Consider the following 24,926-nt stretch of genomic DNA (forward strand, 5'->3'; position numbering starts at 1 on the left):
GGACACGTGTGCCCTGGGTCCCTCCTGCTGTGGGGGATGACTTTAGTCCTGCTGGAGGGTACCTTTGAGAAGCAGCTATGGCCCAGTGAGCCAATCACCTGATATCAGTCTGGTTCGCAGCAGTTTGTGTTCAGGAAGATAAAGGAAATTCATTGCAAAGCAGCAGTGTCAAGACCAGGGGTCATTCTGGTTCTCCTGTCCTCCATTCCAGAGCCAGCTTCTGTCACACCCACAGCTGAACACACGGGCACTTGCCAGGCCTGTCTAGACACACTGGACATACCAGCCTTGAGGTGAGGCAAGTCTCCCGAGTACTAACACCCAGAATATCTTTGGGGTATGGCCCCCTGCAGGTGGGCCAGTGGTACTCAGTGCCTGCTGTATGCCAGGCTCTCCCCAACCCACTGGGGACTTGGCCCCTTAGGCAGTCAAGACATAGGGCAAACCAGGTTTCCAGGCTGGGCCTGTCAGTGGTGATATGTGGGTATACCTGTGGGAAAGGCCGGAGCTCAGGCAATGTCAGGGCATCTGGGGAGCTGCTTGGCTTCCTGCAGTCTACCTCTGAAACATAGATCTTTCCAGAATGTCTTCGCAGACCCCAAAGGTTGGAGAATCCAGAGTGTGGATGGACCCATGCCAGCCCTCCCTCATCTCCTACCCTGCTCCAGGGAGATAAGCTTCAAGGGCTTGACCTCCATGGGTTAGGATATCTGAGGGTGGGCTGGGGGCAGGAGCCCAGGAGTGCAGCGTTCAACCTGCTATTGATTAGCTGTGTGACATAGGGCAAGCCCCCTTCCCTCTCTGAGCCATAGAGTCCTCCTCTGTAAATGAGGAAGAGGGACTAGACTGGTGTTTCCTGACCTTGGCTATGAATCAGAATCATCTTGGTGGTAGCAAGAGAAAGTAACTTGAAAATACACAGATTTTCCCAAAGCTCCTAAAGGAAACTAAATCCCCAGGGAGGAGAGGTCTACAAACCCTGGCTCCCGACCTGACCCCAGTTAGGGAGCCTCTGGGACCCTTCAAACCCTCCCCACCCCCTTGCACTGATACTCTTTGGGATGCAATCTTCCCAGCCACATCCCATCCCTTTCCAGGTTCTAAGCCTCCTCTGGCCAGGGCTAGAGTAGGCTGCCCCATCTCTCTCTCCAAAGAGTTTTGGAGCCTGAAACACTAGTCAGCGAGCAGTTTATTACCCATCAACCTGGCCCCAGCCTCCCAGCACCGTGGTCTGTACACAATCTAGACACGGCCTTCACTCCCGGCAGTCCTCCAGTCCTCGCTCCCAGTCCCCACCCAGGGTCCACCCCCATCCCAGGCCTCCACATTGCCCCGCCCCCAGCCCTCCAAGGCAGCACCAGGCCCCAGGGGCCACACCTCAACTAGGGGAGGGAAGGGAGGGCAGGGGAGAGCGGGCAAGAAACTGGGGAAAGAGGAACCAGATTGGCCCCCAAGCCTCTGGAACCGCCACCCCAGGATGAAGGGCAAGTGGGCAGGGCAGGGGGGCGTGGGGGCCAGGCGATGGTTCAGGCGGGAGGCTCTTCTCCAGGAGGTGCAGGGAAGCCACTCAGGTCTCGGCCAATGATCTCACTCACTGTAAAGGAGGGGCAGTTGAGAGACTGGGCAAGGGGCAGGTCGCCTCCTTTTCCAGAGACCCCCAATCCATTCCAGGCAGGCCTCCGTCTAGGATGCCTCCAGGCTCCTCCTGCACTGGCTTCTCTACCACTGGGCCTCAGTTTCCCCACTGTGTCCTGACCCCTCCTCTCAATCAAATCTTGCTGAACTCCATCCACGTGGGTTCTCAGGCCCCCGTGCAGCCCCTTCCTGCTGGCTTGGCCTGCAGCGTCAGGGCAATCACTGTCAGCAGGGCCGGAGGTGGGTGTAGCCAGTGGGAGGAAAGAGAGGCGAAATAGGAAGGCTCCTCATCACCAATCCAGACCACTGTCACCAGGTTTAGGGGGAAGCTGAGGCAAGGGAAAACGTGCTTGGCTGGGACACCAGCAAGCCACTGCCCCTCTCTGAAATTCACTGCCTGGATCTGCAAATTGAGGGAGCTAGATTGAATGATCTTGCAAGTACTTCTAGCCCTGAGATTTTGTGATCTGGGGCCAAGGGCCAAGGCAGCAGAAAGGTTAGGCAGGTACTCTGTGCCCCCTTCAGAATTCAACTGGCCACACGCACCAAGCACTGGCCTCCTTAGGCCCTCCAGCTGGCCCTGAGGGACCACGGAGGCCCAACCTCTGGGAAGCCAAGCTCCAGCCCTCAGCAAACATGCAGAGCAATCTCTTGCACACACTCACACTCGCAGCCCCTGGTCCCACACCCACCTTCCTCCAGCGTGATACCCTGGATAGGGACACTGTCTCGGAAGCTGCTGCCGTAGCCACCCCTGGACTTCTCCTGCTCCGGAGCCCCCTCCCCAGGGCCATAGCTTGGCCCTACCTCATTGTATCCCTCAGCAGGTGGGGGGTGAACACTGCTCTGGGGAGTGAAGGGGCCTTCAAGTGGTGGGGATGAAGGCAGTGGAGGACGGAAGGGGGCTGGAGGAGGGAACGGCAGCCCCAGGGGAAAGGGGGAGCCCCGTCCTCCATAGGGGTCACTAGGGAAGGGCCGGGGAAGGAATGAGACTGGAGGTGGGCGGGCGCAACCTGTGGTACCCCCAGTCTCAGGGAACATCCGCGGGCCAGGTCTGTAGGATGGCGGGGGCCCCGTCTGGGGGTACAGAGGGGGCGTGCCATAGCTGAAGCCTTCTGACAGGTAAGGAGTTTCATAAGCAGGGTCTTCATGGGGATAGGAGGGGTAGGGGGGCCTGGGTGGTGAGAAGTCCATGTCAGAGCCAAAGTGGGGGCCCGATGCTGAAGGGAAGCCCCGGAGAGATGCGTCCGGTAGAGGCTCCTCCTTGAAGATCACTGGGCGGATGGGAAGGAGGACACGCTGGTGAGAGGGCTGGCAGTCTCCCCGCCGCACACTCTCCAACCCTAGGTCTCTTCTATCCCTAGGTCTCATCCCTCCCTTGACCCCTCACCATGGGGCACTGCATCCCTGTGCCCCTGCATCGGTCCCCACGTCCGTATCCCCCCGCCATGGGCTGTTCCAGAGCGCACCAGGCAGGAACTTGAAACTCTGGGTAGGACTGCGCTTCCTCCGCCCGTTGGAGACGTAAAAGTAGACCTGGACTGGCCGGGACACCCGCTTGTTGCTGTACTCAGGGATGGTCAGGGTCAGCGTCACCTGGGGAAGAGCAGAGGATGAGGCAGGGGGCCCTCAGGGATCTAGGTTCAGCCCAGCCCTTCCGAGTACCCTAACTCCACCTCCTGGCTTTTTCCATTTACAAAGGAGCAAAGTTCATTTCCTAGAGGTGTCCCTGCTTCCAGAGTGGCCAGGTTGCCTCCTCTAGAAAAGAACAGATAGCTGCTGGAGTCCACTCCCAAGCGCAAGGGAGCCGGCTGAGAATCTCCTGACTTCTCCCACCCCACTCTCACCCACAGGGGGGACCCTAGTAACACGGGTACCTCATTGCTCTGCAACCGGTTCACTGTGGCCTCCTCCTCCCACTGCAGCTTTCCGTCTGTGCAGGAAGAACAGGGAGCTCCAGCCCAGCCGCACGGCCCCTACCCCTTGCCCCGTGCCCAGGCCTCTGCCATTTCCCCTCCTGCTGGAGCCAAGGCCAGACTCAGAAGGTCCTGACAAGGCCTAGCTCACAGAGGAGCCCGCTGCATGTTTACTCAACCGAATAGGATAGGCAGGGTTTAAAATGGTCTCCAAGATCTAGAGCCACAAGCTGAGGCCAAGAGAAATGGCAGGGCCGGTCCAGGGACCAGAAACAACTCTGGAACCCTCTCACGCAACCCTAAACATTCCCTCCCATGACAGAGCTGGAAAGAAGTTCAAGGGTAGGAAAGGATCTCAGCTTGAAGGGAGGCTATGAGACCCCAAGTCTCATGACCCAGAACCTCTAACTCTGCTCTGATATGGTCCTAGGGCGCTAAACTTGAGGATAGGGCTGGGGCTTTGGGTGGGCAAGGTTGGGGAGAGCAGAGGTCTCAGGTTGGTGAGTATACCTGGGTCCCTCAGTCTTCCCTTCTCCACCCCGGCAGCTCTATTCTGGGGCACCTCACAGCCTCCTGTAATCATAGCTGTGCTGCCAGTCCCATAACTCAGGAGGGGCTCAGGGTCCACCTGTGAGGGTATAAGTCACCTCTTCCCTTCTCATCTTCCCCAGCCACATGGGGGTAAATTAGCTCAAAGCTGACTCCTCAATAAAAGAATGTATATTTCTTACATTTATTTGCCATCCTGAGCATTTCAGATGACTAGGGTACGCATGGGAAGGAGACAGTATAACAGGATGGGCAGTCTATCTGCCCCATTTTACAGATAAGGAAATTGAGGCGCAACTTGCTAGTTTAGAGACAGTGCCAGAGATCATTCACCCTCCCGTTCCAAGCTCTTCCTGCCTGCCCGCCCCCCCTCCCCATAGATACTCACCAGGGCCCCTCTCGATGAACACCACCTTGGAGTCTGGCAGGAAGTTGGAGCCAGTCAGCACTAGTTCCTCCCCTCCGGTCACGGAGCAGGCACTGGGGCTGTAGGCCTCCACCTGGGGCAGCTCCTGAGCTGAGCGCTGGGCTGCAGAGCAGTGCAGGAAAGGCCTGGCTGGCTGGTATGGAGAGGACAGCCTCCTGTGCCCCAACCCTCCCTCGAATAACTGTCACAGGGCCCTGGAGGAGCCCTCCTCAGAAGCAGACACACAAGAAAAACAATGGTCTCCCTGGGGTCACACAGACCATGTAAGGAACTGCTCCTGGGCAGAAAGAGAGAGATGAACAGGGTAGGCCTAAGAGCTATGCAAACAAATACATGGGGGATACCCAGGGGCAGATGGAGGACAGGGTTGCTCTGGTCCAACCCAGAGGCACAATCTGCAGCAGGGGCAAAGTAGAACACTTCCCCCAGCCCATCCATGATAGAAATAAGGGCTGGGTCCTTTACAGGTGTCCCCAGGACCAGCAGGGCACCGCACATTCTGCAGAGGAGATGGGCAGACAGACACACAGACAAGAAGTTAGCCAGAGACAGAGAGATGCTACAGGGCTTCTTTGCTCACAGCACTCGATGGGCACCGATGCTGTCTGCACCGAGATGACCTTCCCGCTGCCTTGGGGCACGTGTACCCTGAATACCAGCCGCACGCGTGTGTTCTTGCGCCCGATGTCCGTCTCACCCTTCCGCAGCTCAATGTCTGAATTCCGAAGCTTCAGGATTCCGGCACAGTCAATGCTGAAGCCAAGAATGGAAGGCAAGCCCTCCCAGCTGATGCCAGAATCACCCTCCATCCAAAGCCCTAAATGACCTTCTCTGGGAGACTATGGGGGGGCTATCTGAACCCAGAGGTGGCCTCTCCAGAGTGCTCCCCAGCCCCAAAGTCCTCTTCGAGATGGTGAGAACGCCTGACACCTCCTAGGGATGATGTCTAACTCTTCTGGGGAGAGGAAGAGTGGACCTAGCTTAGACCCCATGGAAAATGCTAGTCCTCAAGCCCGAAGAATAAAGGGAAGTGGAGTGGGAACCTACTTGGCTGCCATGTTGTTCTCAGGAAGCAGGGTCATCTCCAGCACCTTGGTACCACTGACTACAGCTTCGTAGCTGGCCGTGGCCACCATCTTGCCTGTGATACGGTGCACCTGATAGAAAGCGTGAGGTCGCAGGTTCCTCTCATCTGCCGTGCCGATGAACATCTGTAGGGTCAGTGGCTTCTCACTGTAGCCTAGGAGCTGGCAGAGGGAGACAAAGGCCACCCAGTTGAAATCCCCACTGTCTCATCCTTCATCCATCCCTAAGTTTTCAGTCCTCCCCTGGAGAGGAGTGAAAGATAAAGGATATCCTGGAAGGGATTTCCAGGGGGGGGAATGGGCACTAGTTTCTCCACCAGTTGTGGCGAAAACGTGGCCTGGAGTTCACAGTGTTATTCTTGGAATGAGGCCCAAACTGGGCTGGGCAAAGGGGAAAATCTTCCAAGGGAGACTGGCCCAACTCAACAGAGACAACCTAACTCCCAGTGAACTTTGGCCTCAGCCTGACCCCTCCCCCACATCTGGCAGGCCACCATTTTCCAGAGTAGACATAAGGCTGGTGTCCCAAGGGATGAGTGGAGCGGGGGTGGAGGGACAGAGGAGTAGAAAGTACATCCGGGTCCTTGAAGTGCACCCTTCCTCCCCCAACACCAGTCCCTCCCCCAGGCCGCCTGCAGGGTCATCGCTGAGAGGGAGTGTGGGAAAGGGCAGTGCCATGGGTCTGCACAGCTGGAGCCCATCTGCAGGGATCTGGGACTGGAGAGGAGAGAGGCTACCAGGCCTGGCTTCTGCCCCTTACCTTGACAATGGGGTGACCACCAGGGGCAGCTTTGACAGCTCCCCGGCTGCCCTCTGTCTCATAGTGGGCCCGGTGGTGGGCTCTGGGCTGCACCTCGATCCTCAGCTCCAGCTGCTCATACTGGCTGGGCAGAGGCCAGTCCAGCGGGGGGAGGGCAGAGGTCCTGGACAGAGACAGAGAGAAGAGCAGTGATCACCCGCAGCCTCACACCCCAATCAGGGCAGCCCTGGGTCCCAGCTCCCCAGGATGTGAGGGAGGAAGCGGCGGTGGGTATGGGAGAAAGAAAATTATAGCCGAAGTAAAACAGTCCACAAGTCCAGAAGCAGGGGAGATGGGGGACAGACCCCTCAGAGCCCCTTGAGATGAGGGTATATAAATGGGCACCAGGACTGAGACTCCCTTCTTCCCAGCTCTGAACACAGGGTCTGGATAAAGAGGAACCCCAAGCCCAGTTTAACCCCCAAGCCTGGATAGGAAGAGTCAAGTAAAGAAGCACAACTTCAGGGACTTCCCTGGTGGTCCAGTGGTTAGGACTCTGCCCTTCCACTGCAGGGGTCATGGGTTTGATCCCTGGTCAGGGAACTAAGATCCCACATTTAAAAAAAAAAAAAAAGAAGAAGAAGAAGAAGCACAACTTCAGACCAGAAAAGGTCTCAGAAATTAACCCCTTTGTTAATTTGTTAAACCCAAATAAAGAAACTGAGTGTAGAACGTAGAGGGCTCAGCAAGCCAGCAACTGACAGAGCCGGGACTAAGCACATCCATTCCCAGGCCAGCGCCCTTTCCACTAGCTGGGGCTGAACAGATGGGTTCCAGAGAGCTGGGGGTTACGGATCTGCAACTTTCCTGTAGTGAGCGCCCAGATACCCTAGGCCAGGGAGTCTCAACCGGTAATTGCCCCCAGGTGATACTTGGCAATGTCTGGAAACAACTAAGGGAAACTTTCCTGGATGGAGCCAGCTTGATCTGACATCCACGGTTTAGGATTATTGAAATGGACAAGGTTCTTTGAGGGTGAAAGGTGTAGAAGAACAGCAAGAACTACTTGGTTTAACATGAATTCTTTGACTTGCAAATACATGTGACTTTATTCAAATCTAGCAGGTATACTTTTAAGCCACAAGTCAGGCCCTAGAAATCGAGTTAGAGAAGGGAGGCTTCCTGCTGCCCATTGTAGGGCTGAAATCCAGCCCATGTTCCAGCACCGAGCTGGGGGTGGAGGACACCCTAGAGGAATTCTTCCTTTACCCACATGGTCCTTCTGGGGCTGGAGGGGCTTTTTCTAATTGATCCACAGGGAGTGACTGTCCTTTTGCAAATCATCTGTCCAAAGGGGGTGCGTTTTTAAAATTCTCCTTAAAACTGAGTAGTTTACCAGCAGCCAAGCTGGTAGCAGATTCTCTTTTGAAATGCCAAGGACACAGAACTAGGACCTTTCTTCAAACCCATCCCCTGGCCCTCCTGCTCCCTGGGTGAGATGACTGGAGACAGCAGTGATGTCAGACACAACCCTCACCTGAAGATGGGGCTGTGTCCCCCAGTCCGGGCCTTGGACCAAGCCAGTGGGGAAGGCACCGCCAGGTAGTCCATGCCGGCAGCCTCCTTCCGAGGACCCCCGGGAGGAGCCCCGGCCTCCTCTACTCCCGAAGGCAGCTTCCCATTGCACGGGGCAGGCTCCTCAGACCGAGGCAGGGCCACCGCCTGCTCGCTGGAAGTCCTCCGGGTCTTCTGGGGGATGCTCTCGGCTGGTGGGGCCCCCGTGTACTCAAAGGGGCCAGGGGAGCCCGGGTCCCGGACCAGAGGCAATGGGGGTGCTGGAGGTGGCTCAGGCCCCTCCTCCCCTAGGCTGCCTCGGCGGGACAGAGCTGGGGAGGCCGAAGATGGGGTTCCCGAGCTGGAATAGCGCCGCTTGCCACATGGAGAGGCAGGTCGTGGGGAAGCTGGGGTGGGCCCAGGAGCGCTGAGGAGTAGCCAGCTATCCTCTGGACCCCGGCCTCCAGGGCTCGGACCATACAGGCTCCAGGGGTCATCGGGGGTCCATGGCCTAGGGGAGGCCCGGGGTGAGGGCAGTGGGGAGCCCAGGCCAAAGCGGGAGGCCGCCTCATTTAGCTCAGACTCCACCTCGTCACAGGCTGCATACAAGGCTGCCTCGTCAGAGGCATCTGAGAAGAAGCTCCAGGAAGACAGGCTGCTGCTGCCAGGGCTCGGGCTGAAGAAGGGACCCCCGCCCTGGCCCCCTGCCTCTCGGTAGCCTCCAAAGCCTTCTGGTGGAGGGTAATCCCTGGGGGAGCCTTCCCCCCAGGCATCTGGGTTGTCCTCCAGCGCAGCTGGCGGGTCGGGAGTGGGAGAGATAGAGGTGATGCGGATGCTGGGACACTCAAGAACACGGCCTCCCCCAGCCCCCCCGGAACTCCCTCCCGGCCCCCCCAGCCTCACTGACCGGGCTGGCTGGCTCTCCCAAGTGCCAGGTGAGGGGGCCGGGCGGGGTGGTGGGGAGTGCATGCCAGGCCGAGGGGGTGGGGGCCGGGGAATGCCAATAGGGGCAGCGCCATAGGGAGGGGGCTCCCCCAGGCCCAGACGGCAGCATGGTGGGGTGTCCTCTGAGTCCAGTTCTGTCAAAATGGGAAGGGAAGGAGACAGAGAGAGGGATGTCACAGGAGTTGGGGAGAGAGAGAAGCAGGTGAGATGTCTAGGTTCCTTGAGCGGGCAACCTCCCAAGTCTGGTATGCTGCCCCCTCCTCAGCAAAGAGAGGTCTCTGAGATGCCCTTCAGAGCCACAAAGACAAAAGCAAAGTTGGCCTTGGGAAGGTGGAGGAGATGGAGCCAGACGTGTCAGGTCTTTTCCTACGCAGCGAACCTCACACTCTGAGCTCCTGGCCCTGGGACCTGGGGTACCAGACGGGGCGGGTCTCAAGGTAAGGGAGGCGGGTCGAGAGGGGCTGGAGCTGGGCCTGGAGGCGTGTTTAAGGAAGCATTGGGCTGAGCTGGGGGCGACTCACACATGAACCCAATTAGCAGCGGTTCCCAAACCCCCAAACGGCGCTGGCAGGAGCCCCAGTTGCCATCGCAACGGTGGCCAGGGGAAGGGGGGCTCCAGGGCTGTGATGACAAGGGAAGGTGGCTCCTCCCTCACTCCCCCCAATCTGGGGGCGGGGGTGCAGCGGAGGGGTGCCGCGCGCCGGCCGGGCGAGGGAGGGGGTGGCGCGGGCTGCGCGGATTCCGTGCGAGCGGCGGCCGCCGCCCCCGGCTCAATCCCCGCCATCTGCCTCTCATTGCGGCCAGACGGGGGAGGGGGAGGGGCGCCCCGGCTGGGCCTGAGAGCGCCCCCAGCCCCTGGCGTCCCGTCTGCGGGCCCAGGGCTCGGTCCCCAAGGGGCAAGCTCCGGAGCCCAATCTCCCCTTTCCCTGGCAGCGCCCGGGGCTCTCGGGACCGCTGTTCCCGCCCGCCCCGCATCCCAGTGACAGCCCAGCCGAGAGGCGGCGCGCAGCCAACGGCACCCCCCCACCCCCACCCCAGTCACGACCTAAAAAGGAGAAAGTGGTGCCGGGTCCCCAGCCTCACCTCCGCAGACCCCCGAGCCCCGCACCTCTCCGCAACCGCTGAGCCCCTCATCTCTCACCCCAGGCTCTCTGCCCGAAAGTCCCCAGACTCAGGATCCCTGCGCCCTTCCCTCACGGACCCCAAGACCCCTTCCCAGCTCCGCACTGACCTTCCCCCGACCCCCCCGCGCCCAGCGGGGGGGCCTCCTTTTCCTCCCCGAACACCAGCTTAAATTCCAGCTCCTCATCCTCGCAGCTTGCTGCCCCCATGGATCCGGCCAGAGCCCCCAGGTCCCGGTCTGGGTGGGAGGGGGGATCTCAGGAGGCTGCAGTATCTTGACCCGTGGCTCCCGCCCTCCCTTCTCTGAGACGCCCCCCCCTCCGCCACTGCCGCCTCCCTCCGGACGCCCCCTCGTTATTATAGAAACTTTTCCAAACTTTTTTCCCCAAACTTCTTCAAAGTGCCCCCCCAGCCTGTCTCTGATTGGCTGCCCGGGATGCTCCAGCCCCTCCTCCAGGGATGAGATGGGAAAACCACGCGCCCCTTGTCCCCCCCCGTCCCTCCCTCCCTCCCTCCCTCCCTCTCTCCCCTCTCTCCAGTCCCTCCTCCTCAAAAAAAAAAAAAAAAAAAAAAAAAAAAGAACAAAACTGAATTGGAAAACGGTCTCTCAAGCGTGGTAAGACCATAATGATGCCTATTGGCCCACAGTTGTGACAATCATTTCCCCGCAGGGAGCACTACCACCACAATCCCCAACTTAGTCTAAGTTCAGGGGCTCCGGGTCCGAGAGCCTTAAAGGGGCCACATCCTGGGCCCACAGTGTAGAGGGCCCAGGGAAGACACTTTCTGAAGAATTGTGCAGACAGAAACTAGCAAGGAAGGACAACCTCTCCTCCCCTTTTCCTCCAAGCCTAAGGCCAGCCAGGCTCTGGGGTGCAGAATGGCTCCAGGCTGCTCTGAAGAGGAGAAGTCCATTCCTTTGAAGACCCTAGCCTAAGGCCGCTCTGCCTAGGCCTTCTGGAAGCCTTTGACCTGCCGAATCAGGCCCTCCACCGGTCATCTCTCCCCCTCCCCCCAAAATGAAGAACATTTAGCGGTCTTGGGTCACTGTTCAAAGGTCCACGGCTCCTGATGGGCGAGGATCCAGGCCGGACTTTACCGCTGCCCTAGTCTCAGCCGCCCAGAGGGGCCATTAATTAGCCCCTTAGGGAAGTCGGCTCCCTCCTCCCTAGAACCGTAGTCTGGAATGAATCTCAGATCCGATGGCAACCCGCTCCAGCTCTCCTGATAATCCTGACCAGGTTTACCAGAGCCCCGCAGCCCAGCGACCTTGTGGGCCCCAGGGTTGGACACCTGTCACCTGTGCGGGAGGAGGAAGAAAGACTCGGACTGGAATTTCTAGGAAGGGCAGGCATGGTGGGGCCCTGTCGTGTGAGAGAGATTTAGATCGAGATTAGTTACTTGGACGCCGGACTGGAGTGGGGGGTGGGGGGTGGGGGGTGGGGGGTGGGAGGTGGGAGGCGGGTACCATTCCCCCTAGCAGACCGTAGGCTACAAACCTGTCTAACAAGCTGCAGCTATCTTTAATCTAAATCCCTCCGGCTCAGGGCCGCACCCCCAGCGGCGCCCCAGCCCTGCATCTAAAGGGTTAAGCGACGGCCCTCGGGTCAGACGTTTACAAACACTCCGCAGCCGGGGTGGGACCGCGCCCGTTACTCTAATGAGAAACAGGCTCGGCGGGGCCGGGAAAGAGGGGAGGGCTGGCCCGGCCCGGCCGGCCCGAGCTCCGCTGCGGCCGATGCGGCTCCCCTCCCTTCCCTCCCACCCTTCCTCTGGCCCGCCCTGGGGACCCCCCCAGCCCCGGGGGACCCCAGTGACGTGCGGAGCTGCCCCGGCGGCGAGCCCAGGGCCCAGACGCCGGAGGGGCGGGGAGAAGAAGCCAGGCGGGCGGGGAGGGAAGAATGTTCCGAGGCCGAGCGGGGAGGCGGCCTGGTTTGATTTTTTTCTTTTCTTTTCTTTTTTTTCCCCCTTCGGTTGGTCTCCTCAGGTTACATTTCCCTTCCAGCTTCATCTCGGAAATAAAGGAAGGAGAGACCCACGGGGAGGGAGAGCGAGGAACATCCTGAAACGTCCGGCCAGCCTCCACCTAAGAGGCGGGCAGAGGAACTTGGGAAGCGGAGGCGAGAAGGGCAGGGGTAGAGACCTCGACCCCGCTCCAGCCCCTGATCCCACACACGCCGCCCCCGCCCTGCCCGCCTCCGCAGCACAAGCAGACGTGCACATTCTTTTCAAATGTCATATTTCCTTTGATCCTGGGCAGCGTTTCTCCATGTGTCTGGCTCAGCTCCTGCCCAGCCTGCCGCTCCCCCCTCTCACCCCACTTTGTGTATTTTCCTGGAGGTCCCTCCCCGTCCTCCCAGCATCTGGAAGGCCCTGAAGGCTGGCGTTGGCGCACATTCCCCTGGCGACTCTGGCCTCGCCTTCCAGTGACTCAATTTCCCCTCTGCCGGTGGGGGCCGGGGGTGCGGGCGGAGAAAAGAGTTGTTGAGCGTAAATGTGGTATGAACGAGCTTACAGGCTGCTCAGAGCGCCAAGCTTCCCTCGGTGGGGAGTAGAAGGGGGATCCCCATGACTCTGAAAACCCTCGGATCTGTCTCGGCTGCAGCAGAGGGATGGAATTTATGACTTCTGCAACATCCTGCCAGGGGAAGAGTGGATGGTTGTAGGTTTCGTTTGCCCTACACATCTGCCCCCTGGCGACTACAAAGACTCAGCCGCCCTCCCTCCCGCAGGTCCGATTTCTCGCCCGTCAGCCCTTTGTCCTCGCTCGGCTGCCCCCTAGCGCACACACCTGAACACAGCTCCGCTTTCTCACCTTGTGTTCGTGGAGCGCTTTGACTTATGCTCTCCACTTTCACAAGCATGATTCAACGCCTTGGAGGTGGACTTTCTTTTTATTTCTTTTTTTTTTCTTTTCAGTTACACAAAATACCGTCTCCTTGTAAACGATTCAAGCCATACAAAAATATATAGTAAGCTTCGATTGCTACTCCGCCATTTTGTACAAATTTTTTAATCTATATACGTACACATGCCTGCTCTTTCTGTGTACTTCAGACCATGCTGCAAGCATATTTCTTGACTTTTTGTTTTTTTCGCAGTTAACAAATGGCTTGGAGAGCTTTTCCTGTCAATACATGTGCATCTGAAAATAGTAATAAAATCATCCAACTCTTTATTTGAGGTTAGTGACAGAGCTAGGTCTGGAACCCAGGTTTCCTGGGTCCTTGTCCAGTGCTAATTCCACTATACCACATTATACGTAGGAATCTGTCTTAGGGTGGGCTTTCCCCCAAAAATCAGAGCCTGAAAAAAGAATGAGATGCAGGTAGTTTATTGCGGAGAGCAATCACAAGGGACAAAAGTGGGGGGCTGGAAAGAGTGAAAGGGGAAAGTCCAAGGGTGTGATGTGGAGCTGGTTACCACCCTGAGCAACTGGAACATTGTCCCCCCTGGGCACCTTCTGTGGAGCCATACAGAATGTGATTCAAGAGATGGGATATTTGTCTGCTTGCCCTCACCCCCAATTGTCAAGAGTTGCCCCTTGTGTGTTAATTCCCTCACTCTTCCAGTCTTACACGAGGGTCAGAAAACTGTAGGTGTCCCACAAGGCTGCAGCAAAGAAGCCCCTGGGCAAGATGCAAAAAAGATAGGAGCTGTGCCTGTGAGTAGGTCCTGTCAGGTGACATGGACAAGCAGTTGGTTGCCACAGTAATAGCTGGAGTAAAAAGATGGATGGAGAGTAAGTGAAGCAATTAAAATGTGTCCTATACAACAGGGATCCCCAACCCCCTCCCCCGGTACCAGTCCTCGGCCTGTTAGGAACCGGGCCGCACAGCAGGAGGTGAGCGGCAGGTGAGCGTGCATAACTTCATCTGTATTTACAGCGGCTTCCCGTCGCTCGCATTATCGCCTGAGCTCCGCCTCCTGTCAGCATTACGGTGAGTTGTATAATTATTTCATTATATATTACAATGTAATAATAATAGAAATAAAGGGCACAATAAATATAATGCGCTTGAATCATCCGAAACCATCATCCCCCCACCCACCGCGTCCGTGGAGAATTGTCTTACACGAAACCGGTCCCTGTCACCAAAAAGGTTGGGGACCAATGCTATACAAGATCATTCAGTCAAACAAAAAATATGTATTGAGGAACCTCTATGTTCAGAGGCATTTCTAGGCATTGGGTACCTATATTTATAAACCATACTCCCAAGAATTGCCAGTTATTATCAGGCTGGAGATACATTTTGTACTTGACATCTCCCTCTTCCTTGCCCCCTAACTGTACAGAACTGTTTTATTCATAGAGTATCTATTTACCTATGTATCTATCTATATCTATATCTATATCTATATCTATATCTATCTACCTATCTATCTCCTTCCTTTGCATTCCCTTCATTGCCATTCCAGTTTAGACCTTGATTTTTTCTTAGACTCTCAATAACTGTATCTAACACCAATGGCATACTTTACACATTTGACAACAGAAGCATATCATTTTTAAACTCTTCTCTATAACAAAAAAATAATTTCAGTATTAATCATGATATGAAAAATAATAGCCAGAAAAAATGGAAAGAGTAATAATTTTCTTTTATTGACTTCCTATGCTCATATGTCTAACAAGGCCAGTAAATACATAGATAGATAGATAGATAGATAAAACAGTAAAAGACAGGAAAAGGCAACAGATTAATAATTGCAATTATTTCATATACTTTTATTTTAAATACAAAGGGAAAACATATACTTACATATTGGTCTGTCATAGAAATGAATTATAACATTACAATTTCTGTTCCAAGTCTTAATTTTTGCAAATTTGTCAGTGACTTTGTCAAAATTGATCTTCACATATGGACAGTATAGCCAGATTTGTTGATCTATCTCACTTATGGTTGATCAAAGGAAACTTTTTAATAATCTTAATTTGTTATTGAGATATAATCCACATTCTATAAAATTCACTCTTTTGAAGTGTACAACTCCGTGTACAGCTCCTACCTTTTTAGTATATTCACAAGGTTGTGCAACTATCACCATATCTAATTCCAGGATATTTTCATCACCCCAAAAAGAAATGCCTTACCTGTTAGTAGTCACTCCCCATTCTCCCCTTCCCTTTCTCCCTAGAAACCACTAATGCACTTTCTGTCTCTAGATTTGCCTATTCTGGACATTTCATGTAAACAGAATCACATAATGTTGCCTTTTGTGTCCGGCTTCTTCCACTTAGCATAAGGTTTTCAAAGTTCATCCATTGGTAATACGCATCAGTACATCATTCATTTTTATGACTAAATATTGATTTTAATTTAAAAATTTTCTCCACAGAAAGCAATATATATATTTAGAAAAAAATCTAAGGAAAAGATTGGCACAATTCGTTAAAAATCCCATTTCACAATAAATTCCAAAAATTACAATATGTCTTTGTTTCTCCAGGGTTGAAGCTAACAGCTTTCAGATGTCTCCTTCACTGAAAAATTTTAAACACAAAAACTTCAAGTTTTTACATAATGTAATAGTTTCTATTACTGCATAACAAATCACTTCCAAAACTTTGTGGCTTCAGAACACAATGATCATTTATTATCTCTCATGGTTTCTGTGAGTAAGAAATTCAGCAGTGAGGAAGGCTCCTATCTGCTCCACAATGTCTGGTGAGGGACTTGAAGGCTAGGAGCTAGAATTGTCACAGGTCTAGCTGTTGACATTGACTGGTGGCTGAGACTAGCTAGAGCAATTGGCTGTACCACATACATATGACTGTTCCTTGTGGCTTGGGATTCCTTACAAAATGGCAACTTTGAGAGAGAGCTCCAGGTAGAAACTACATCATTTTCATGACCTAGTCTTGAAAGTCACAAGCCCCTGGCCAGAATCAAGGGGTGAGAACAGAGACCCCAACTCTAGGTGGAAGAAATATCAGTTACATTGCAAGAAGAGCATGCAGAATGTGATAAACACATACACATGGTCATCTTTAGAAAATAAAATCTGTCACAGTCTAGTCATAACAATACACATCCTTCCCACACTCATCCCCTCCCCATAAGACCTTCAAGTCTCATCCCATCTTGGCACCAAGCTCAGGCACAAGGGCCCAGATCTCATCACCTAAATCCTGGACCTCAAGCCTGAGGAAATGCTGTGTAACCAACCACCCCAAAACTTAGTGGTTCCTTCCAGTTACATGTTATCTAATTGGGGGATAAAATGTAAATGTGAAATGCTACATGCTAATAAAATAGTTTAACAATAACTGGTAATTCAGGAGATGTAACAAAGCAATTCTATCAATAAGAGATGACTGGTTGGAAGCAACAGAAACTGGCTCCATATAACTTAAGCAAAAGAGGAACGTTTTGACAGGAGAGATCACAGAACTAAAAGAAAAGGAGAATCAGGCTTCAGGAAGGATGGGCATGTAGGAGCTAGACAGTAGTAGTTCTGGGGAGCTAGACACGAGGACCTGAGGCACAGTCTCTTCACGGTCCTGGACATTTTCAGTTCCTGGTGTGTACCAAGTCCTTCCCACTTCCAGGATTTTGCAGTTACTGTTTCTCCTACCTGGATGTCTCTTGACACACAACCTTCTTTGCCAAACTTCTATTAATCTCTAGATCTCAGCTATAATCTCACTTCTACTAATCTCTAGATCTCAGCTATAATCTCATAGCATTCTCTTTTTTTTTTTTTTTTTTTTTTTTCTTTTTGCGGTATGCGGGCCTCTCACTGTTGTGGCTTCTCCCGTTGCGGAGCACAGGCTCCGGACGCGCAGACCCAGCGGCCATGGCTCACGGGCCCAGCCGCTCCGCGGCATATGGGATCCTCCCAGACCGGGGCACGAACCCGTATCCCCTGCATCGGCAGGCGGACTCTTAACCACTGCGCCACCAGGGAGGCCCTCATAGCATTCTCATAGCAGTCATAACACATCTCCCAACTGTAATAATATAACTGTGTAAACACTGTTTAATGTCTGTGTACCCCGCTAGAGTATAAATTCTCTGAAAGGAACCTTGGCTGTCTAATTATCTACCAAAATCTTTTTTTTTTTACATTTCGTATATTTAATAAACACTAGTGGAAATAAATGAAAACCAATCAAATGAGAACAAGCAAAAGCTATTTGTTCAGAGCTTCCTCCAGCAAGGGAGTCAGCCACCCTCACTTGCATTTTGGCAGAGACTCAAAGTCAGGTAAAGGAGTAGGGAAGCTTTATTGTGGAAAAAAAGAAAGGCTTTGGGTATGACCTGATTGGAAGCTATTGGTATGGGGAAGCTGTAGGTGGGCTAACTGAAGGCAGGGCCTCCTATGTGATTGGTTAAAGATGCATTGTTTGGCTTTCTCTAGTTGGTCCTAGTTTGGAAGCAGGAACAAAACTTAGGGAAGCTGTCACTTATTAATCAAGATCTAGCTGTGTGGAGAAGATTGTTACAGGACTTAATTTTTGGCTCCCTAGGCTGGTTGCTAGAGATAGTGGTCTGAATTCCTGCAAGCCTGACATATATAGTAGGCTGGCTTCCTAGGCTGGTTACTGTAGATAATGGTCTGGGGAGTTGCTGTAGATTACAGGTCAGAGTTCTATTGTTATATGTGGTCTGGCCATTGTCCATTTGTATATTTAATCTCTCACATTTATTGAACATCTATTATGTGCCGTCACCATGCTAAGCTCTGGGATACAGAGATTGATAGAAAATATTTGTTGACCGATTGAAGAGTTGGTAAGAGATAGTGTTTTAATAACTAGGTGCATCTGTTAGAATTAGGTTTGGTTGGGTATGACATAAAAACCTGAAATATCAGTGGCTTAAATAAGATAGAAGTTTATTTCTCTCTCATATAAAGGCTCTACAGGTAAAAATTCAAGGTGTAGTATGTCAACGTCACAACTATGAGACTCCCAACTCCTTCCATCTTGCTGCTCCACCATCATTAGCATCCCACTTCATGGAAGACGGCTGCTCAAGGTACAGCCATCACATTCACTTTTAAACCAACAGGAAAACAAAGAGCAGAAGAATACACACCACTTCCTCCGCACTCCATTTATATTTACTTCCAATTGTCCAGAATTTAGTCACATGGTCACATATAGGTATAAGGGAGGCTGGGAAGTGTATTTATTCCAAGTGGACATATATTCACCTGAAAATATCAGGTTCTATTACTAAAGAAGATGGGAAGAAAGACTATTGGGGTCAATTAGCAGCCTCTGCAAACTAGAGAAATGGGACGTAGGGATTATCCATAAAATTCAGTTACTCATATTTCCTCTAATATGAGATATTCTTGGGCTTCCCTGGTGGCGCAGTGGTTGAGACTGCCTGCCAATGCAGGGGACACGGGTTCGAACCCTGCTCTGGGAGGATCCCGCATGCCACGGAGCAACTGGGCCCGTGAGCCACAACTACTGAGCCTGCGCATCTGGAGCCTGTGCTCCGCAACAAGAGAGGCCACGGCAGTGAGAGGCCCGTGCACCACAATGAAGAGTGGCCCCCGCTCACCGCAACTAGAGAAAGCCTTTGCACAGAAACGAAGACCCAACACAGCCAAAAATTAATTAATTAATTAATTAATTAATTAAGATACTCTTGACTTAACATGTAATTATTCTCATTATATATTATACAGAATGAATCAAGTTCTTTTCATAGTTAAGAAGAAGCAGCTTGGGTCTTCCCTGGCGGTACAGTGATTAAGATACCATGCTCCCAATGCAGGGGGCACTGGTTCGATCCCAGTTCAGGGAACTAAGATCCTGCATGCTGCACAGTGCGGCCAAAGATTTTAAAAAATAAATTAAAAAAAGATTTTTTAAAAAGAAGCAGTGGGGGCTTCCCTGGTGGCGCAGTGGTTGAGGGTCCGCCTGCTGATGCAGGGGACACGGGTTCGTGCCCCGGTCTGGGAGGATCCCGTGTACCGCGGAGTGGCTGGGCCCATGAGCTGTGGCCGCTGAGCCTGCGCGTCCGGAGCCTGTGCTCCGCAACGGGAGAGGCCACAACAGTGAGAGGCCCGTGTACCACAAAAAAAAAAAAGAAAAGAAAAGAAGCAGTGGGACTTCCCTGGTGGTGCAGTGGTTAAGAATCCACCTGCCAATGCAGGGGACACAGGTTCGAGCCCTGGTCTGGGAAGATCCCACATGCCACGGAGCAACTAAGCCCGTGCACCCAATGACTGATCCTGAGCTCTAGAGCCTGCAGGTCACAACTGCTGAGCCCACGTACCACAACTACTGAAGCCTGCGCACCTAGAGCCTGTGCTCCGCAACAAGAGAAGCCACCTCAATGAGAGGCCCAAGCACCACAACGAAGAGTAGCCCCCGCTCACCGCAACTAGAGAAAGCCTGCACGCAGCAATGAAGACCGAGCATAGCCAAAAATAAATAAATAAAATAAATAAATTTATCTAAATAAAAAAGAAGCAGCTTCATGACAGTCATGGTTATCCTATTTTAGGAATGCTGTCCACGACATCTACAGCAGCTATTCGGAGTCCTCACTCTGTTACCAGGGATACTTTTTTCTCAGGTCTCAGCAACAACTATGCTTCTCCTGAATCATCAGGCAAAAGTATAATTACCATATGATCCAGCAATCCCACTCCTGGGCATATATCCAGACAAAACTCTAAATTGAGGGCCTCCCTGGTGGCGCAGTGGTTAAGAGTCCGCCTGCCGATGCAGGGGATACGGGTTCGTGCCCCGGTCTGGGAGGATCCCATATGCCGCGGAGCGGCTGGGCCCGTGAGCCATGGCCGCTGGGCCTGCGCGTCCGGAGCCTGTGCTCCGCAACGGGAGAGGCCACAACAGTGAGAGGCCCGCATACCGCAAAAAGAAAAAAAAAAAAAAAAAAAACTCTAAATTGAAAAGATACATGCACCCCTATGTTCATAGCAGCACGATTCACAATAGTCAAAACATGGAAACAACCTAAATGTCCATGTCAGAGGAATGGATAAGAAGATGTGGTACATATATACAATAGAATACTACTCAGCTATAAAAATGAATGAAATAATGCCATTTACAGCAACATGGATGCCACTAGAGATTATCATACTAAGTGAAGTAAGTCAGAAAGAGAAAGACAAATACCACATGATATCACTTATATGTGGAATCTAAAATATGGCACAAACAAACCTATCTACAAAACAGAAATAGACTCACAGACATAGAGATCAGAATTGTGGTTGCCAAGGGGGAGGAGGAGAGGGAGAGGGATGGACTGGGAGTTTGGGGTTGGTAGATGCAAACTATTACATTTAGAATGGATAAACAACGAGGTCCTACTATATAGCACAAGGAATTATATCCAATCTCCTGGGATAAACCATAATGGAAAAGAATATTAAAAAAAAGAACTTCTCTGTGTGTATAACTGAGTCACTTTGCCGTAAGCAGAGATTGCCACAACATGGTAAATAATACTTTAATTTAAAAAAAAATAGGTGAAGATATGGAGTAATGTTGAAGAGATAGGAAGGAAAGTAATTTCTGTCTGCTCAGAAAAGTAGGAAGGAGAGAGGTAGTATAGTATAGTGGGAAGAACACAGATTTGGAGTCAGATTGATAGACCTGGGCTAGATTTAGGCTTCACCATTTCAGAGTTGTCTTTGGGAAAACTCCTTAATCTTTGTGTCAATTTCCTCATGTATAAAACGGGGGAACTAGTATCTACTTAAGGTTAGTGGCTGGATAGAAGTGTATGATGCATAATTACAGTGCCTGGCACATAATAGACACTCAAAAGATAGTAAGTAAAGCAATTTCCTGAGTTGGAAAAATTAAATGAGACTTGGTCATGGATCAGGTCCTATGAGAGGTGGGAAATACATTCCCTTTCTGATATTTCATTGTTAGTGTAAAGAAATGCAACTGATTTCTGAATGTTAGTCTTGCATCCTGCTACTTTGCTGAATTCATTTATTAGATCTAGTAGTTTTTGTGTGGAGTCCTTAGGGTTTTCTAAATATAGTATCATGTCATCTGTGTATAATGACAATTTTACTTCTTCCCTTCCTATTTGGATACCTTTTTTTTTTCTGATTGCTGTGGCTAGGACTTCCAATACTATGGGGTTTTGGGGGGGGGGTTGGGGGGAGTTTCTTTTATTTTTGGTTGCATTGTGTCTTTGTTGCTGTGCGCGGGCTTTCTCCAGTTGCAGCGAGAGGGGGCTACTCCTCATTGTGGTCCGCGGGCTTCTCATTGCGGTGGCTTCTCTTGTTGTGGGGCACGGGCTCTAGGCGTATGGACTCCAGTAGTTGTGGCACATGGGCTCAGTAGTTGTGGCTCGTGGGCTTAGTTGCTCTGCGGCATGTGGGATCTTCTCAGACCAGAGATCGAACCTGTGTCCCCTGCATTGGCAGGCAGATTCTTAACCACTGCGCCACCAGGGAAGTCCCCAATACAATGTTGAATAGAAGTGGTGAGAGTGGACATCCTTGTCTTGTTCCAGATTTTAGTGGGAAGGCTTTCAGCTTTTCACTGTTGACTATTATATTGGCTGTGGGTTTGTCGAAAACAGCTTATACTATGTTGAGGTATGTTACCTCTATACCCACTTTGGTAAGAGTTTTTATCATGAATCGATGTTGAATTTTGTCAAATGCTTTTTCTGCATCTATTGAGATGATTATGTGGTTTTTGACTTTTCTTTTGTTTATATGGTGTATTACATTGATTGATTTGCATATGTTGAAACATCCTTGTGAACTTGGGATGAATCCCACTTGGTCATGTTGTATGATCTTTTTTATGTGTTGTTGGGTTCAATTTGCTAATATTTTGTTGACAATTTTTGCATCTATATTCATCAAAGATAGTGACCTGTAATTTTCTTTTTTGGTAGTATCTTTGTCTGGTTTTGGTATCAGTGTGATGGTGGCTTCATAGAATATCTTTGAGAGTGTTCCCTCTTCAATCTTTTGGAAGAGTTTGAGAAGAATCAGTATAAGTTCTTCGTATGTTTGGTAGAATTTGCCTGTGAAGCATTCTGGTCCTGGACTTTTGTTTATAGGGAATTTTTAAATCACAGATTCTATTTCACTTCTAGTGGCTGGCCTATTCAAATTATCTGTTTCTTCTTGATTCAGTTTTGGTGGGCCGTATATTTCTAGAAAGTCATCCATTTCTTCTAGGTTGTCAAATTTTTTGGCATATAATTGTTCACAGTATTCTTTTTTTTTTTTGTATTTCTGTAGTATCAGTTGAGATTTCTCCTTTTTCATTTCTTATTTTGTTTATTTGGGTTCTCTCTCTTTTCTTCTACTTTTTAAAAAATATTTATTTATTTATTTGGCTGTGCCGGGTCTTAGTTGCAGCACATGCGATCCTCGTTGCACAAATAGTTGTTTTTTTTTTCTTTTTAATCTGTATACTGGCTAATTTAAGTGGTTTACTTTCCAGTTATGATTTTCTCCTTCCTATATCTTCTTGCTTCTTTTCTATATAAAGAAGACCTTTCAATATTTCTTTTAGGAGAGGTTTAGTATTGCTGAATTCTTTTAGTTTTTGCTTGTCTGAGAAATTCTTTATTTCTCCTCATATTCTAAATGATAATAGTGCTGGGTAGAGTATTCTAGGTTGCAGATTTTTCCTTTTCAAGACTTTGAATATATTTTGCCACTCTCTTCTGGCCTGCAGTGTTTCTGTAGAGAAGTCAGCTGAAAGCCTTATGGGGGTTCCCTTGTAATTAACTCTTTGTTTTTATCTTGCTGCCTTTAGAATCCACTCTTTATCTTTAATTTTTGCCATTTTTATTATAATATGTCTTGGTGTAGGTCTGTTTGGGTTCATCTTGTGTAGGACCCTCTGTGGTGGATAGTTCCGTGTGAGCTCAGACTCACCCAATGCTGGTGGGAATGTAAAATGGTACAACCATGCTGGCAAAATGTTTGGCAGTTTCTTCAAAAGTTAAATATATACCTATCATATGATTGAGCATTCCACTCCTAGATATTTATTCAAGAGAATTGAAAACATAGGTCCATACAAAGATGTGTACATGACATGTATGTTTGTAATAGCCAAAAATTATTGTCCATGAACAGGCAAAGTGATGAAGAAATTGTGGTACAATGAAGTACTGCTTGGCAATAAAAAGGAATAAACTACTTATGCACACAACAATATAGGTGAATCTCAAAATAATCACATTAAGTGAAAGAGGTCAGACAAAAAAGAATACATGCTATGTGATTCCATTTATATAAAATAGAAAATGCCAACCAATCACAAAGTGACGGAAAGCAGATTAGTGGTTACCAGGAAAGGGGAAATAGCATAGAAAGGCAGAGTGAAAGATTGAAAAGGGGCACAAGGAAGTTTCTGGTGTAATAAATATGTTCATTACCTTAATTGTAGTGATGGTTTCACCGACATATACATATGTCAAAACTCATCACATTGTACGCCTTAAATATGTGCAGTTTACTGAATGTCAGCTCTACTTCAATAACACTGTTCAAATATTTAGCTTAAAAAAGCTGATAGTCTTACTTGATTGATTCAAAGTCCTGCTTCCAGATTCTTTCAAAGGCCCTCATCCATAAAAGAAAGCAGCTGAAGGAGCATAGATCTGGGTTTAAAACCCCACTGTGCCACAAAGTTTTTGTATAACCTCAGGCTGGTTACTTAACCTCTCACAGCCTCTCAGTTTCTTTATCCATAAAATGGGACTAATAATTATCTGCCTCACAGGTTTGTTGCTAAAATTTGAATGAGATAAGAGATGAGAGAGCCATAGGTGCCCATATACATGATTCCCCATCTCTGAGAGAGTTAGATTCATTTCTGTTCACTTCTTTTCCCCTCCTTTCTTCTTTCTTTCCAGTCAGGGAGGGATCCTAGTCACAAAGACATTCAGAGGATAAACAATGAGGAGGAAACAGGGCAGAGGGCTTAGATTGTGTTCCCCTGAAAATAGCGCCTGAGACCAGAACTTGAGACTTCCTGGAGAGTGGTCCCAAGGGTCAGGAGGGACGGAGCAGAAAATGTGAGTCAGGGTAGGAGAAAATGCCCGCAAAAGGTACCTACTGAGCTAGCTCCTGTTGTGGAGCTCAGTCTAGCCAGAGGCCCTCGGAAGAACTGTAGAACACACCCCAGAATTGACCCTTTGAAAGAAAGGAGGCTGGGGCACTGACCCATGTCCTCCACTGAGAGGGTCACCCCCAGGGCATTAACTCTCCTCTCCTCTCACCACAGTTCTGTCAACTGAGGGAGAAAAACAGAGACAGGCCTCTTGGATGGGGCACTGGCAGGGTCGTGGGGCCATCCACCGCAGCGGCAGCTCAGATCAAAGGCGGCCTGAGAATGTATGGCAGGGAGCACCAAAAGCAGCCGCCTCAGGCCCAAAGCCCATCTTTGGGTCAACCATGTGACCTTCTCAACCTTAGACAACCTTACAGCCAAGAAGCTAGAGACTCAGGATTAAAGCCCGAACTCCTCTAGACCACAGGCAGGGACGCAACTGACCTCCTCAATCGCTCCCTCGGGACACTTGTCTGCAAGAGAGGAGTGAGAATACCTGATGGGTGAGTCATTAGAGGAGCCCTGGGAGGAAAGGGTGGGGCTGGGAATTTACCAGAAGGAAAAGCTAGCTATTTCACTGAGCAGCAGTGAAATCATTTTTCTCTGCTCTACCTATAGTGAATTAGAAATGTTCCTCAGATTGGAAATGCAATAATGTTGATTGTATTAATGTCTGTCACTTATTAAGCACATAACATGTGCCTGGAAATGTGCTGTATTATTTTATTTCATCCTCACACCAGCCCAGCCCTGTAGGTACTATAATTAACTGAAGCTCAGAGAAGTTGAGTAACTTGGCAAATGTCAAAGAGCTAGTAACTTGCAGAAGCGCAATTGAATCCCAGGTAGCCTGATCTGAGAGCCTGGACCTTTGACCATTAGGCTATAGTCAACTCCCTAT

The 24,926-nt window shown here is 50.6% G+C and overlaps 1 protein-coding gene across 1 annotated transcript; it reads right to left on the reverse strand.

Moving 5' to 3' along the window:
- Nucleotides 1–1,171: 1,171 nt before the first annotated feature.
- On the reverse strand, nucleotides 1,172–10,299 carry NFATC4 (nuclear factor of activated T cells 4). The gene is made up of 10 exons (XM_060096374.1): nucleotides 10,082–10,299; nucleotides 7,889–8,984; nucleotides 6,373–6,535; nucleotides 5,575–5,774; nucleotides 5,108–5,280; nucleotides 4,489–4,629; nucleotides 3,513–3,568; nucleotides 3,105–3,231; nucleotides 2,328–2,909; nucleotides 1,172–1,594 (listed from the first exon to the last, which is right to left on the reverse strand). Exons 1-10 carry the CDS (start codon nucleotides 10,179–10,181, stop codon nucleotides 1,527–1,529), a joined length of 2,706 nt encoding a protein of 901 aa, XP_059952357.1. The 5' UTR covers nucleotides 10,182–10,299; the 3' UTR covers nucleotides 1,172–1,526.
- Between the last annotated feature and the right edge of the window lie 14,627 nt (nucleotides 10,300–24,926).

Source organism: Mesoplodon densirostris, chromosome 4 (genome assembly GCF_025265405.1).
Source record: "Mesoplodon densirostris isolate mMesDen1 chromosome 4, mMesDen1 primary haplotype, whole genome shotgun sequence".
Taxonomy (NCBI): Eukaryota; Metazoa; Chordata; class Mammalia; order Artiodactyla; family Ziphiidae; genus Mesoplodon; species Mesoplodon densirostris.

Bases quoted from the DNA above. Each gene is read 5' to 3' on its own strand.
- NFATC4 (XM_060096374.1), bottom strand. From the start codon at position 10,181: ATGGGGGCAGCAAGCTGCGAGGATGAGGAGCTGGAATTTAAGCTGGTG. The intron at 6,536-7,888 runs GTGAGGGTTGTG...GTCTCTGTCCAG, and splicing joins GGACACAGCCCCATCTTCAG to GACCTCTGCCCTCCCCCCGC. The intron at 4,630-5,107 runs GTGAGCAAAGAA...ACTGCTCTGCAG, and splicing joins ATCGGTGCCCATCGAGTGCT to CCCAGCGCTCAGCTCAGGAG.